The sequence below is a fragment of the Cryptomeria japonica genome, chromosome 11 (genome assembly GCF_030272615.1).
Source record: "Cryptomeria japonica chromosome 11, Sugi_1.0, whole genome shotgun sequence".
Lineage (NCBI taxonomy): Eukaryota > Viridiplantae > Streptophyta > Pinopsida > Cupressales > Cupressaceae > Cryptomeria > Cryptomeria japonica.
In genome coordinates, this window is record NC_081415.1 from 392,185,546 (window position 1) to 392,202,667 (window position 17,122).

General features: G+C 35.6%; 1 protein-coding gene across 1 annotated transcript in view; it reads left to right on the forward strand.

Moving 5' to 3' along the window:
- LOC131071601 (enoyl-[acyl-carrier-protein] reductase, mitochondrial) overlaps positions 1-3,868 on the forward strand; it is a 203,356-nt gene extending 199,488 nt beyond the window's left edge. The window contains exon 10 of the mRNA XM_058007509.2: positions 3,438-3,868. Within this exon, the coding sequence (XP_057863492.2) occupies positions 3,438-3,537 (100 nt within the window). The 3' untranslated portion in view covers positions 3,538-3,868. The remainder of the gene's footprint in view (positions 1-3,437) is intronic.
- The last annotated feature ends 13,254 nt before the right edge of the window (positions 3,869-17,122 follow it).

Below are 17,122 nucleotides of genomic sequence, written 5' to 3' on the forward strand. Positions count from 1 at the left end.
ATAAGGAGAAGAATGTGTCAAATAAATACCATATTTGGAGCACATGTTAGAAAGGTCATGAGATTTGGAACATATTGTATTACCAGCTATTATCTTTGTGGGCCCACCAAACCTTGTATCTCATTAGAAAGCAAGAAGTCAATCAGTACTTTTGATGTTGCATTTCTAATAGGGATTGCTTCCAACAACTGGGTAAAGTAGTTAGTGGCCACAGGAATCCATTTATATCAATTACTTGACCCTTCAACAATCTCACCTATGAAGTCAACACTCCATTGTTGAAATGGAGCCTCAAATTGATATGGATGTGAGGGGGATGACACTTGCAAACTTCATTTTGCCACAAAACCTTTGGCAAGTTTCCCATTTTCTTAATAACTTGGGCACATCCAGCACTATTTGAGTAGTACTCTTTGCCATAAAGCGTCCACAAACTTCTTGGTGACACCCACAACCTTGAGAGATTGCTCTTGATCCGAACACCTAAGTAATGACCTATCATGATTCCTCCACATCAATTCTCCTTGTATTAGCATCTACTTTTGGGTTGATAGCTCTAAGGTCGTTTGCTGATTCTCATTCAATCCAAGAGTGCAGTTCATGTTCTCCAAGATACCATAGTATTATGCCATGGTTTCTCACTCAAAAGACTAGGAAGAGGTACAAGATTAGGACTCATCATTTATATCAGCTACCTCTTAAGTTTGCATCAGCCATGAGCTTAGCCAAACCTTGGCCTCTAACTAGTTTAGTTGTTTGTATTTCCAGGTCATATTTTTGGATTTTGCCGGTAGCCTCTTGTTGAGCAAATATATCCTTTACAATTGTGTGGCACGTATGCAACAATCTTTTCACCAACTAGATAGGAAATGAAGTTCTTAATAGTCTTAACAAGAGCATAGGTTTGTTTCTTAATAATGGAATACTTCAACTTAACATTTTGCAATGATTTGCTAAAGAAGACAATAGGCTGTTTGTACCCATCAACTTTTTTTTGAAGTAAAACAGCAGCTATGATGTAAAAAGATGCAAAAGGAGAAACTGAAAAGACTAAAATAGTTGGGACTTATTAGAACCAGTGCTTGTTTGAGTGTCTCAATCTTCAAGAAAGTATCATTTGACTCTTTATTTCAACTGATCAGCTGTCCCTTCTTAAGCATCATAGTGATAGCCTTCGTCTTCCCAGCTAAGTTAGGGATAAACCTCCTAACAAAGTTAACCTTTTCAAAAGACTACAGTCCCTTGATTGTATTGGACTGAGAGATGAGGTCTATTGCTCTTACTCTTGTAGGGTCAATCTTGAACCCTCCTTCGACACTATATGCCCAAGGAGTATGCCTTTCTCTACACCGAATACACATTTTTCTAGGATTTAAAGAAATCCCATACTCTAAAGTTCTAAACGTTTTTGGAAGATAAATTTGAGGTATTTGTGGTGGTCATTTCTATTCTTGGAGGTAAGAAGCCATCTTGGTAAACCACCATAATCTCATCTATGAGACTTGTAAAGGAAACATTCATTGCCCTTTGAAAGGCGACCCCAACATTTTTAAGTTCAAATGACATCCTCCCATAAACAAAAATGCCCAAGGAGGCATGAATGCTGTTTTGTATTGCTTGTACCCCTTGATCACCACTTGATTGTATCTTGAAAAGCCATCCATCATTGACATCAATTTTGAAATCGTCATCCTTTGTAGCAAATGGTTCATTCTTGGCAATGGGTAGTTGTCCTTATGAGACTTGATATTCAAATTTCTTAAATCTACACAAAGCCTTATGTCTCCATTATTCTTTCTAACTAGTACAAGGTTGGATGCCCATGAGAAATGCTTAACTGACGTAATTATAGCTTAAACTTTCAGTTTCATTAGTTCTTTATGTATTCAACCAAATGAGTTTTGAGTCAAACTCATTGACCTACACAACTTTTGCATCTAGGTGCTAAGTGTACCATTCATTCTTATGAGAGATGTGTTCATGTGAACCACTACTCATGAAATATGGGTCTATGAGTTTGGCTCGAAAACTACGCAATTGAATCTTGATATAAGATTATAAGAATCCAAAAGTGTGTAAGTTTCACTTTCTTACTTTTATGTTCACTGGCTTCAATTGATACACTACTGAATTTAATACAATTGCGTTCATTTTCTATCAATTGTCAGTAAATCATATTTCAAATGTTTTCTTCATATGTTTTGTTATTTTCTGTAACAAGTTTGTCCTGGAACACTAACAATGGGCTTCGATAAAAAAATTTGATGATACCATCTGGGCAAAAACCATCTTACATGGTTCCTCCAATTCTGTAGGTGAAATTAGTGATGAGTCTATGCATGCTATTCTTCTCAGATTACACCCAAACCTGTCGCTAGCAGTCTTTGCAAAGGTGCACAACCGTTAAGAAATAAGCAAGTGCATAAGCATTTTTTAAACTTAATATCACAACTGTATTGTCAGTGAAATTCATTCATTTTTGTGGTCCACAATCTGTTAAAAAATAGGTAATGAACTAAGTCAACGGCAGAGGCACTGAAGTTATAATTGCTAGGGCTGTAGCGAGTTGGATTTTAGTAAATATATCAATGTGAATTGATTATCTGGAATCCTGTCATCAGTTGGATGTCTGGGTAAATTGAAGAATTGTGAAAGGAAGAGAACCTATCGTAGGGTGCATAGGAAATTTTCTAATGAAGCAATATGGGGTATATGTGAGGAGACTCGGGAGAAGCTTGTACAAGTTGTGACCATTGTTGGTGATACCAAACATCCATTGCATGGCTTTTTTGATAACTATTTTAGATTTTTATGCTTAAGAAAAAGGGAATGATATCAATGATAAAGAGAGCGCATTCTTTTATTGTTGCATTCAGTGGTTATAAAGCAACACAAACTTTATTGTTGCATTCAGTGGTTATAAAGCAACACAAACTGAATGGTGACTGGATATCATCTGCAGCCTTTTCTGAAGTCATCTTTTGCAAATATAATGAAATGCCTGACAGTCATGATGGAATGTTCGCAAGGCATGACATATTTTCCGAACTTCTATATTAATGATCTCTGAATAGAACTCTACTAATTCAAGGATGATTGCACTACCCACTGCATAGAGCATACCTTTGGCCGTGGATGGTGAATGCAAATTCAGAACCTTAACGTAATATTTTGAACACACTCAACTGTTCAAAATCACTACATTAAATACTAAGCATAAAGGAGTGATAACATGGGCCATCGTTTAAGTATATATCGTCATATTATATTTGTATCTAACAAAAGGCTGCATGATAAAGGAAACTAAATTTAGTCCTACAAAATAAGTAACCAAAATTTTTACACGAGAAATCCAACTCAATTTTCAATCATGAAATTTTTCCATGTGTGATATTTTAATATCTGATCCTTGAGTTTTTTTTTTTTTTTTTGTGCAGAACGGAAACAGTCCCCTTTCAAGATTTTGATGCAGCTTTACAAAAGGCACTTGGTAAACAAGGCCATTTCTCCAAGCAAGTTCTTATGTTCGACAAATAGGAGTCACTTTTTATAAATTGACTATCCTTAAAGTACAATTTTGTTCATACACTAGCTATAATTTCCCCTTAGTTGTGCATGTTTATGCTGTAATCACCATGTTTACATGTGCCTTACTCCGGCACAATATTAATGCAATTTACGGTTCATTGGATCCAAGAATTTAAGCTGCATCTGTAAAAATGACTAGAAGATCCAACACCTATGTCCTATTGATTTGGATACTTTTGGATACAATCTTGTTTATTAATCTCCAATCAAAACATGAATATTGTAGATAATATCTTACCCATGAAATAATGAGACAAGCAACATTATACAGGTGTACTTATTAAGTTTAAACTTTATATAACTAAGGAAAACGATAGTCTTCTATTAATTGCTGGGAAGTTATGTAAATACCATTACATTTCATAATTTAACAACGTAATAATGTAACTTTGCTAATACAATCCTTTTCAGTTGTTCGATTTCATCGCCATGCATGGCAGGCCAACCTAAGCCATGCAGGGCACTCATCATTGGTATTATTATGGAACTGTTGCCTTGGTAAATTCGATTGTCAAGGTCGATCATACTTTTGTTCACTTACAATATCCTTCTTCTTGATTAGATTTTGTAATGTGTACCCTGATTTTTTTTTTGTGAAAGTTATTTGCTGATTTGAAAGACCATAAGTAAAGGAAGTCCACTGTTTGGTGATCATCTTTATTGTTTTCAGTTTCCATTCATGTTCTCATTGCGATAACATTTTAAAGTATTCAACATAAAGCATTATGAAAGAGCAACTGCATTGAATCACCAAAAAAATCTATTGTTTCATCAAATTCATATTACATAACATCAAAAGATAAATTGATTACAAATATTGCAGACCTATGGACTACAGATTTGATTGTGATTTGTGAACAACACACTTGAAGTTTGGGGTCTCATTCATGCTCCAAACAAGGGTCTAGTTAGTGTATTTTGAGTCAACTCCAGTAGCAAAAACACCATTCACTTGCAGACTTGTAAGATCAGAATTTAATGACTTAAATGCCTTCCTAAGTTCAGAAATACCTTCAGGAAACCCTGCTGCAGCAATTCTAGTGTCCCCATACACCAAGGGAGATTAATATAAGAAATTCCAGTCACTTTTTTCACCCTTCAAACTGATCCAGATTTGTTAGGAACTCTTAGATGCCTCAAAAAGATGATTTGCAGCCTTCAAACACAGGAGAATGTCTCACAAATTCCCACATGGCAATACCCAAGTTGGGTATTGCTTGGGGGCAACTCAAGCTAGAAAAATAAATGCCAAACCAGAGCCCACATATCATATGCATCCTCATCACCTAGCCATAAGGAAATCTTTGAGACAAAAGCCAAAATAATGTCTTATTTTTTGGAGATATGAGCAAAAATGCTAATCTCAGGGTAGCTGGAATGCTACGGTCAACATTGGAAAATGTCTCCAAAAACTCTTAAAACTTGAACATCAATAAGGAAAACCATAAATCACATCAAAAACAGGAAACACAAATAAAAATACCTTATAAATCTAAATTTCTTCATCAAACCCTTATCACCAAACTTCCAACAAAACTCTTAAAACTCAAACTGAAATCAACAATTAGCTAGGGTGTATCTTTCACCACCAAAACTAGATCAACTATAGAGGGCTTTTGTCCTCAACAATCTTTGAAAGAACTCTATCGGTTCATTTCAACATCTTATTATTGGTGCACAAGTAGAATGAGGTAATGAGAGCCAAAATTCCAATATATAGACTTGGAGGGAGAAATTAGGACAAATTAAAATATAATATTCTCTCGAGAAAAGCCTCCCATATAACTTTTAAAAACAACTTATGTCTCCCATAGCCTAGGCGTCCCAATTGGAGACACACCTTTTGAAATATTATTTCACTAAAATATTAAAGTCATCTTTGAAACACTTAAGTGAAAATATTAAAATGATTTTCATCACCTTATGGAAACTCACTAAGGCACCTAAAACAAGGAATCAAATATGCTGGAATCAACTGAAACTGACAAATGATAATTGATGTTGACACAAGCATGTACTATAAATACAAACATTCTCTGAGAACCATAGAGAACATACCTAGAGAAACCTAGAAAAATTGACCTATCATAAACCACTTACAATAAATAACAATGTTCTCTAAGGACCAAAGAGAACAAACCCCAAAAACCTAGAAAGATTGGTGTCATGCAACCACTTACTATAAATAGCAATGTTCTTCAAAGACCAAAGAGAACAAACCCAAAACACCTAGAAAGATTGGTGCTATGCAACCACTTACTATAAATAGTAGCATTCTTCAAGGACCAAAGATAACAAACCCAAAAAACACAAAAAAGATCGATGCCATGCAAGCACTTACTAATAATAGGAATTGTTGCTAAAATTAATTGAAATGGACAAGCAAGCTCACCAAGGAGATTGGAACTCTCCCTACGCATTAGAAAACCCATAGGAAACCCTAAAAACTGGCTAACGCATGCAAAATAGAATGGTGTATAAATGGGGACATTATGATCCTTGTCCTCAAGCAATTTTTGCACAACACTAGAAACACCAAACTGAATTGGATTGCAAACCAATGTGATCGCAGGATCCTACATCAATCTCAAAAAGAACTCACCATGTTGTAGTTGCGCCACTCTGATTATAATTGTAAATCCATCAAGCCAAGTTTGCATTATCCTCTCTTACATTCCCAAAATGTAGCCATAGTCAAAACCCGAATTGAAATGCTTGTAAGGGTTGAAACCTATACCATGAAACATCACAGTAAGGTCCATATCTGCAATCCCATTGCTTAATATGATCTTGGGCAATAGGAAAAATTGTTTGCTCAACCGACAACCATAATCCTCAACATATCTCCACACAGTGTCATGCAGAGTCACAATTGTAAATGCTACATCCTCCAATCTTCTTATCAAAGGGAAAACAATCGTTTGCAAGAGTTCAACAAACTCATTACTATAACACCACATGGATCTAACATGCCTCATCTGAACTATTCTAATAAAACTATGAAGACTTGTGAAAATTCTTACTGTTCTATCTCCACAAGTCTCTGAATGATGAACTCGAGCATGCATAAAGTTTCTGTCGTGAATCATAACTGAGAGTAAACTATCAACGTGTACATCACAAACCTTCATAAGATGAACTCCCAGAGTTTGGAAGGTCTAAAGAAACAAATGATCATTGCTGTTCAAAATTGGAATCAACAAAGTACAATATGATTTTAGTGTTCTACATAAGGGACAACAATAGTACTGATGGAATTCCCAAGTATAAGCATGTGGAATGAGCATTGTGTTACACGAAAATAACTTGGAAGTGGTTGGGAAACACTTCCAATAAATCTCCAACTAAGAACCTTTACTTCCTTGATGAGGAATAATATACCAACTCTCATGAATGAGAGCAAACCAAAATGTGAAGTGATTGGCTTGCAACCAAACAACAAGATCAAGACTAAAAATTTGACCCATTCTTTGCCAAAAAACACTCTCAAGAGTAACCATTTGTTCATTACTCTAATCCTATTGAAATCTCATTCCAATCCCTTTGTAGATGAACAATTAGAATCACCAAATGGTTGGTAGGAAAGGAAAAACTCTATTAACTCCGAAAAAATTTATCCTTATCCCTCCAAGGATCATTCCTACCATTCCCAATAAGTTTTATCAAGACTTGTTGAGGATCTCAAACATGGATGCCCAACCAAGACCGATCTCCAACATACCTTGAAAGATATGCATTATAGCTCCAAGTGCCATCCATAACATCTTGCTCATCATGGAAGTTTGACTTCTTTGGTAATCTCTTGTAACCCATCCATGAAAGCAACAACTACTAAGGGGCATAGAGCAATTGCTGCCTTCAAACCCAACCCCAACGAAGGATTAGTATAAGATAAAAACATCACTTAGTCCAAAGCGTGAATTGTCAAACATGTAGATGTCATGTTTAGGTCCTTTCTCTAGAGCTTCATAAGTAACAAGCTTAAAACCTCATTTCTTTGTTGTATTGAAATTTCCAGCAACCACAAAACCCACGTTTGGTAACTCACCTTGATCCATCATGTCCCATACAGGAAATTCATCTCCAACTACATATGATGGGAATGCATTACAACTCAACTTATATAATTTATGAAATGCCTCACTTATTCGCCAACTCCAATACACAAGACAAAAATTCATGCAAGAATGATGCAACTCCAAAGTGAGTACAAACAAGGAAATAAACCTCATTTGAATTCATCAAATGGCATAACCAAATTACCTTTCAATTCCTCATGTAGTAAGGAACGATGATGTGTAATGTCCCCTTTTTTGATTTCTATTGTAGTGTAGTTGATGTTGACTTTCAAAGTTTGTGTTAGCTAGTTTAGGGGAGTATTTCTATGTCACTAGTGCTTAGATGATTTATTGGAATTGTCTGACACTTTTTGGAGGGATTTCAAACAATTTGTCTATCCTCACTATTTATAGTAAGTGTCAATTTGGACACCAACTTGGTCAGTTGGTAGTATTACCTTTTTTTTATATAGCTAGTGTTTCGATTAATTAGACATCTTGATGAGTTATAGTGTTTAGGGATTTTTGTATCATTTTAAATATTATAATACAAAAGTTAAATTTAAACTGTTATTTAATTTAATAAAGTGGCTTTCTTTTTTAGCACCTAGGGAGACATAAGGTGTTATTGAAGTTATATTAAAATTTTGCAGAACCCTTATTAGGGCGTTGGAGTTGGAGTTTATAAAAGGGCTTTTTGGAGCTCATTTGCAACATGTTGAAGATTGTTGTTTCTATATATGAAAACCCTGTGAGTTTCTAGAGATTGAAATTGGTTCATCTCAAATTTCTTAAGGACAAAAATCCTCATGGAGAAGATTGGCTCTAGTAGTGAAAGATCTACCTTGACTAATATTTTGTTGGAGATATTATTCAATTATTTCATAGTGCTTTCAAGTTGTATTCAATCAAATCCAGGAAGTCTTTTTTAGAGATGAATTTTCAAGGTTTTAGGGTTAATTGCTAAATATTTGTGAAGATTGGAGACATTCAATTTATCATTATTTCTAGTTTGAAGTAAATATGTTTGGTGCCCTAGTCATGAGGTTTAGTTTCTATTTTAGATGGTTGTATGGGCATGCCATAATGGCTTAGGCACAATTACCAATCTAAGAATGAGTTTCCATTTTCATAGCGTACACTTGTTGCTTGGTGTGTTTTTGTAATATTATTGCAAATGTGGGTTTTAAATCATGTTATAGACTCATTTCATTTTGTGGGACAATATTGTGAATATTTATTGTGAGCAAGTGGATGAGGGTCTTTCCTTATGGCGTGAGCATTTTATTTGGCATAATTTTCGGGTGGTTCAAATGTTTGTTTTAATGAGACAAAATTTCAGAAGGGATAAGCACATAAAAGTTAAGAATTTGGTGAGCATGACATGGAAGATTCTTTTAGTGTTTAGTGCTACTTCCTCCAACTAAGTGCAACTTTGAAAGGGGGAAAAAGTTCTACATAAGACAACAATTGGCCAAGTCATCTTAGGGAAATGGCAAGTGAATAAGGCAAATGGAGATAAAGACAAATCAATTTTTCATCACTAACAATAGATAACAAGATAGTTTATGGTGTTAGGAACAAGACAAAGAAATAAAGACAAATTGCAAATAAAGACATGTTCTTCATAAGTTTGCACTGCTTAATACTTAGCTTGAGAGTTTACAATGTATTTCTAGTTGATGGAAAGTATGGTCTATTGGTTATTGATGTGGCCTTGAAAATTATTTAAATATTCTTGATAATTATGTTCTCATTTATCAACATGAATTAAATGACATTTTCCAAGTTCTTTAAGGATCATTTTCAGACCCGAGTTCTATTATATAGTGATAGTGAATTTGGAAAAGAATAAATCCTTGTTCATTCACTAGTGTCACTTGCAAACAAGGTATTCTAATTGGGTTTTAATCATGTATGTTCATTCATATTTTGAAGGACTTGGTGCATGCATAATCAATATGAATCAAATTTATTGAAGATGGTTAGTTTCCATTAAGAGATTGTCTTGAAACATGAGGAGTTTTTGAAAAAGCTTTAGGATGACTCTTTGGACATGCTCATGGTTACCATTGATGAGTTAATGCATGAAGGAAAAGACTGAACAACAATCTTGTGTTTGAGTTCATATATTTTCAATAATTTTGGTCTAGATGGATATATGTTGGATTTCCATATAGAGCCTTTGGAAGGAGTGTCTATGATAGTTTTAGTTTCTATGACTTGGAGAGTAATTTGATTAGAGAATCCATCACACATGAGGTACAATATTTTCTTGAACAAAGCAATCAACACTTTAACGCATGGGATCTAGTTGTGTTAACACCTAAGTATGTTGAGGATCCTACATGAGATGATTTCCTTTTGATCATGATGATGTTATGAGTTTAGAGCACAATGATACATGGAGGATGGCATTGATGGTGTTGATTTTCATGATGGTCTTTCAAACAAATCTGATTTATCATTAAATGAAGCTGATTTTGAGTAGAGTTTTAGTTACTTTGATGATTTGGATCCATAGTTTACTGCTGAAAATAATAATGGAGAGGTAGAGGTGATTTGGGACAACCTTGGAGTCATTGATGACAAGTATGAAAGTTATAATTTTAGTATTCATCATAATATCAATTCTTTTTGTTTGCTTGATCACGATTGGAAGCTCCAATTCTTGGTGTCTACTGTAACCCATTGTTTGTGATGGGTGTTGAGATGGCATATGACAATTCATTTTTTGAGTTGGATGATGAAACAGATCCTGGTTGTAGTGTTGCAGATGGTGAAAATTGTAAGGTATGAGATCTAGGAGAAGATTCATAACCTGAGTTGAAGTATGGTTTTCAACCTGCTAATGATATGAGTTCACTTTATGAGGTGTCTGGTTACCCTCTCGAGAGACCACCAAATATGAAATGTGCAAATGAGGAGATAGACGAAGATTGAATTTGGAGTGATATGAAATTAGGAGGCACCATCATTCCTTACTAGATAAGGAATTGAAAGGTAACTTGGCTATGCAAATTAATGGTTTCAATTGAGAGTTATTTCCTTGTTGATTTTCACTTCGAGATGCTTCATTCTTGAAAAAGTTTTGGTCTTGAGATTTGGAGATGGCTACCAAGTGGGACATTTCATACATTATTTTAGTTGATGTGTAGTAATGCATGCTCTTTTATGTAGTTGGCATTGTTGTTTCTTCATGGGATGTGTTGATTCTTGGAGACTTTAGCATTTTGAAAATTTTAAAGTTCCTAAACAATGTTCTTGATTTTGTTGGAATTTTCAGAATAACAATAAGGAAAAGTGATTACAATCTTGGTACTTATGTAATTATAGAAAAGGGACTTAAATGTGACATTGACATGTTTGACAATCCCTCCCTTGGGTTGAATGATGTTCTATTTTATACTAATCTTTCTTTGAGATTTATTTTGAAGACAACAATTGCTCCTTGCACCCTAGTTGTTTATGCTTTCATGGATGGGTTGCATGAGATTACCAAGAAGGTTACAAACATCCAAGGCGAGAACGATGTTATGGATGACATTTTGAGTTTTGGTGTGTGTTGGTTCCCAAATCAACAGATCCAAGTCCTAGAGGAATTGCCACTAACTCATGATCAGACCTAGAAAAGGATTTGGCCAACGAACAAGACTCAATCACAATGACTGAGATCTCCTACACTTTTGGCTCCACAAGACCAACGACGTTACATGCTACAACGGATCATCTCAATGAAAATATACCAAGGAAAGATGGATTAACTCTTGGTTATGGATTTAACATTAGTTTCTATGCATCTATGAACTTCATTGAGGGAAGGGGGAGGCTCTACACTAATCCTATTCCTAATGCAGAAAGAAATACAAAATATAAAGATATTTTGATACTAAAGAGATCCTGAAAAACTGAAAGCAACAACCATGACCAGTGCCTTGTATGGGTAACAGAGTCAACCTTACAATATGAAGACTTAACATTCAAATAGGGAAACATGCAACCTTTGAGCTTTGAATGTTAATGCATTGCATCAACATTCTCCCTTTTGGTTTCACCAATAACCATACTGAGGATTCTCCGATATACACAATACTATTTCTATAACTTGAAGAAGCAAATTAATCTCTTCCTTGAAGAGAAGAAAACAACAAGATGTACACTTGACTTGCAGGGGCAAGACAAAATATCCTTGATCATTTCATTTCATAAAATAAAGCATACATAAGAGAGACAACCGTAAATAAAACCTTTGAAACTATTTGTATTTAGGTTACAAACTATTTGAAACATTAAGAAACTACAAATTGAAAGAAAACTAAGCTATCATGAAAAAATACGCACCATGCACATGGAAGCCTTGCTTCCAGAAAAATTACAATCAGAATCCCCTCTTCTCATTGGCCCTAAAATCCCTTTTATAGACCAAGGGAGCGAAACAAGCTACAGGCTAGGCGATACACACTTGTCAAAATTTGATTGCATGGGACAAAATACACAATGAGGTGTCCCTCTTCCTACTTTGCACACAATCCATCCAAAGGCAATCAATGCAAGTAGCAATGAGAATAGCCTTTGGGATCTGGGACCATGAGCCTCAGGACAATCAATAGGGGTAGGTGTCTCGAGCCACAAAATTTTTTCCTTAAGTTCATCCCCTGCTGCACCTTGATTGATCTCTGAATCTGGATTACTTCATTTAGTAATCCACACGTGCTCTATGCCCTTTCATCTTCTTGGTCAATAATCCCCTGGCGTGCCCGAAGCTGTGAAATCTCGCTGACAAATCTTTTGATTTCATGGAGCCGCTCAACCATCTTCTATTCGATCCTCATTCAATGCGAGCTCCCACTTAGGATTTGTCGCTGTGACCCGATTTGATTTGGTCAGAAAAATCTACCTGTAGCGTCGACACAAATATTCTCCATCGGTAGCATCTCTCCCATCGATAGATGGAATTTGGCGAATCTGCACGTGTCGCGTTCTTAAAATACTCCCCTCTGTCCTTTGGTTAACCTTCGTCAACCCTCCACATGGACAGTTTGACCATTGGGTTGTGCTTTTCAAATCGCATAACACGCATGTTATGTGCCCATGTGGTTCCATCATTTGGTCTTCAGTGTTGTGGGATAATAGACTGCATCATTCTCTCTTTGTCTTACTTATCCTGCGGCCTTTTCCTTATCCCCACGGGAACACGTGGGATAAGGAAAACCTTCTTTCTCCACTTCATCTTGTTATCCCGCGATCTCATTTGAACTGGTAAGAACGTTGGTGGGTTAAACTTTCATTGGTCTCCTTTGTTATTTCTTATCTCGGAGCATCGAAGGATGCACCTCCCAACTCCCCAGGATAAGCCTTCCATTGTATTCCCTTTTGTCTTCTTATCACGGGCCTCTTTTCTTTGACCTTTGCGACCCTCCGGGATAAAGATTTCATTGCTCCTTTACTAATTTCCTTATCCTGGAGGCCAAGTGTCTATATGCATATTCTCACTGAAATCCAAAGTATTGCTCCGTATATGCCCTCTATTCCTTCAAGATAACTTTTGCTTTGTTCCATCCCGCTTCCTTATCCCGGGATCACAAGAGATGCATTGCTAACCACCGCAAGATAATTTCTTCTTTGTTTCTTTGTAAAATTATCTTGGGGCCTCTCAAGCTAACTGGAAACATCCCTGGGGCAACTTTTCTATGGTGATTTTACTCTTCAGAAGTTACCCCGAGATAAAACTTTATCCCCTTGCAACTCTTAGTTAGGAGTTATCCCGGGTGGTCTTTAGACGCTGCCATCTACTCCCCGAATAACTTTTCTTCCCTTTTCTTCTTTGCTTGCCTTATCCCGCATGACCCTTTGGTTGGTCACCTTGCCTCGCGAGATAACAAATGGTCTTACCGCTAGTCGGTAAGAATGAACCATGGAGACCGGCCTGCCAACGACATGGAACCCTCCAGTCGGTGAAACCTAAGTGAGCTGACTGGCTGGACCGGTCAACTCAAAAATAGAATTTTGGAGCCCGAAAAGACTCCCTCCTGCGCTGCAAAATACATAGTCACCTGTTGTTGCCTTAGCGGTCAATAACACGCTGCCCAAATACTCAAGGCGGTCAATAACACGACGTGTTAATGATGTCAGATGTTGATGTTAGGCACCGGGTCAATAACACATCATGTTATTGATACTTCATATAATCCTCATGTTATATGACCATTGTTGCTTGCTACAGTATAATAACCTATGTGTTATATGATACCTCTAGACCTTTGACAATTCTCTGGCTCAAAACTTCAAGCTCACAAAATGAGCTACTCAATCTTGCTCTGAAAGGCTATTCTAAATGCAATTCGCAAAATTTTGAGCCTAGGACTTCAAATTTAGACAAAATATTTGAAGTCCTAATAGTGTGTACCTTTTAAGGTTTGTTGGAGATCATTCTTGGTTGTTATCCATGCTTGGGATCCTCAAAAAATATTGATAAATCTTATTGGCAATGGTACAAATGTTTTTTGGATGGATAAGGATCAAGATTTTAGAATTAATATTGGTGTTCCTTTTCTTACCAACTACTATGTTATTCAATTGGTTCATCTATAGGTGGATTAGGGAGAGAATTTAAGTAAGGATTGGAGCAATGATCAAATGGATATTCTTGGGAGTATCCCTTGGCAAAAAATGGATTAAATTTTCATTCTTGGCCTTGTTGTTTGGTTGTAAGACAATCACCTTAGATTTTGGTATGCTTACATTTAGGAAGTTTCGCACACTACTTATTGTCAAGGGAGTAAAATGATTCAATTGGTGGTCATTTGGAAGTACTTTCCAACTACTTTTGAGTTGTTTTTGAGAATTGCAATGCCCAACTTTCATGCTAATACTTGTAGATTCCATTGGTGCAACTACTATCCTTTGTGTAGAGTGTTGAACTTGTTAAACTCAAATCATACCTCACTGATATCAAACTTGAACAATAATGATTATATGTCTATTCAAGCCTTTCAAACTATGATAGATTACTCTTGGAATACATCCAAAACAACAAACCTTTGCATGCTTTGGTTCATTGTTTGGAGACTCATTAGTTCTTTTAGCTAATTTTAGTTTCTTGATTTTAGATTAGGGCTTCTCTTGCTTTATATAAAGCAAGTCTTTATGAATTGTTTTATTCATTATACAAACTTTTCCTTTTGAGGAATATAACATTTCTTTCTTGCTGCTCTCGTTTGTGGAAGGTGTTCTTAGTTTGCTATTTGATTTTGTAGGCGTTTGTGTTGCAAACTTCAATAGGAACAGTAAGAGATTTCACAAGTCTTTATGGTTGTATCAAATTAGCACATGGGAAACATGTTAGATCCATGTGGTGTTATGTTGGTGAGTTTTTCCAACTCTTGTAAAGGATCGCTTTCCTTTTAGTAAGAAGATTGGAGGAATTCATTGTTGTAGTTATGATTCAATATGACAACTTGAGGAGATATACTAAGGATTATGGTTTGGGGTTGAGCATATGATTCTTCTAGTCATCTAGGATCATGTTAGGTATAGGCATTGTAGTTATGGACCTTACTGGGATGCTTTAGGATGAGATGTTTCATGGTATAGATTTCAACCCTTATAGGTTTTCCAGCTTGTTTCTTGATGATGATTATTTTATTGGGTTCCATGAGAGGAGAGTGTAGTTTGGGCATGATGTGTTCTTAGTTATGATTAGTGTGACACAACATCAACATGGTGAATCTTTATGGAGATTGACTTGGAACCTTGGGTTCACTTTAGTTTATAGTCCAACATTTTTTGGGAATGAGAGAGTCAATGTTGAATTTATTGAGCTTATTTTCTATGTTGCTTTAGTTTGGTTCTTTCAAAGAGAAATTCAATGAGGAGTTGATTGAGTTTATGCAGTATTTGTTGCTCTTCTTATAGGGTTGACTTGGGACCCTGAGCTCATTCTTGATTTTAGTTTGGATCAAGTTGATGATTGTTTGGTTGTATTAGCATTTCTTGGGGACAAGCAATCTTTGGGAAGGACGGATTATGATATCCCCTTTTCCAGGTTCTCTTATAGTGTAACTGGTGTTGACTTTTTGGATTTGTGTGAGTAAGTTTAGAGGAGTATTGTCATGTCACTAGTGAGCTCAAATGATTTAATGGAGTTGTCTAACACTTTTTGGAGAGATTTCAAAAAAATTGTCCATACTATTTATTGTAAGTGTCAATATGGACACTAACTTGGTTAGTTGGCAGTATTACATTTTTTAGACAGTTGGTGTTTGCATTAATCAGATATTTTGGTGACTTATGGTGTTTGATTTATTAAATTGGCTTTCTTTTGGGCACCTAGGGAGACATAAGGTATTATTAAAGTTATATTAAAAATTTGCAATACCCTAATTAGGGTGTTGGAGTTGGAGTTTATAAAAATCCTTTTTGGAGCTCATTGGCAACATATTGAAGATTGTAATTTCTCTATATGAAAACCCTACATGGTTCTAGAGATTGGACTTGGCTCATCTTAGCCTTCTTGAGGATGAAAATTCTCTTGAAGAAGATTGGCTTCAATAGTGAAAGACCTATCATGGCTGATATTTTATTGGAGAAATCATTTAGGACATTTCACAATGCTTTCACAATTGTATCAATCAAATTTGGGAAGTCTCTTTTAAAGATGTATTTGCAAGGTTTTGGGGTTTCATTATTAAATATTTGTGAAGAAATTTGGAGACGTCTAGTTTACCATTATTGGTAGAGTTATCTTGTATTAGCTAATAATTATTTATTTAAATATTAGTCTATTATACTCTACGCTTAAGAGAAACTTAGGCATTTAATAATATTGTAGGTATTTAATAATTATTCTAATTATTAAATACACATTCTCCCTTTAGGGCTTCTTTAGGGTTACACATATTTAGGGTTGCAAATATCCTTTTATAAGGATTGTATTGTACTTTTTCATTAACTGATTCCCTTTTTGAATGATAATCTTGTTCTTTAGAGCCATTATTGCTTTTTGTCTCCATTCTTCTCTTGTGATAGGTATTTTGTTTGTAGGTGTTCTTGGGATCTCTGAAGTTGTATTTTCTCAACTTCTCCATGGTATCAGAGCCTACATCTGCTGTTGCTTGTTCTGGTTTTTAAGAAGATTTTTGGGAGGAGGGTTTCAAGCTTTTTCGCATCTTTTTTATTGCATCTGGGGTAGCTGTTTTGTTTCTGATAATTTTGGGCTCAAACAGACCTCACCATTGATCTCAGAATGCCCCAAAACCCCCCATTTCCATATAAAATTTGTCAAATTTTTGGACATATTTTTTGTTTTGCCTTTTTTTTGCACGAATTTCGAGAAATTCATTAAAAAAGTCATTAAATTCTTTTTAAAGCAGTTTGGGCCAAAAAGAGACCTCACCGTTGGCTTCCGAAGGGCATTTCTAGTCATTTTGATATATAATTCGACCTATTTTAGTGACAAGGGCTTTTGGTCCATGATT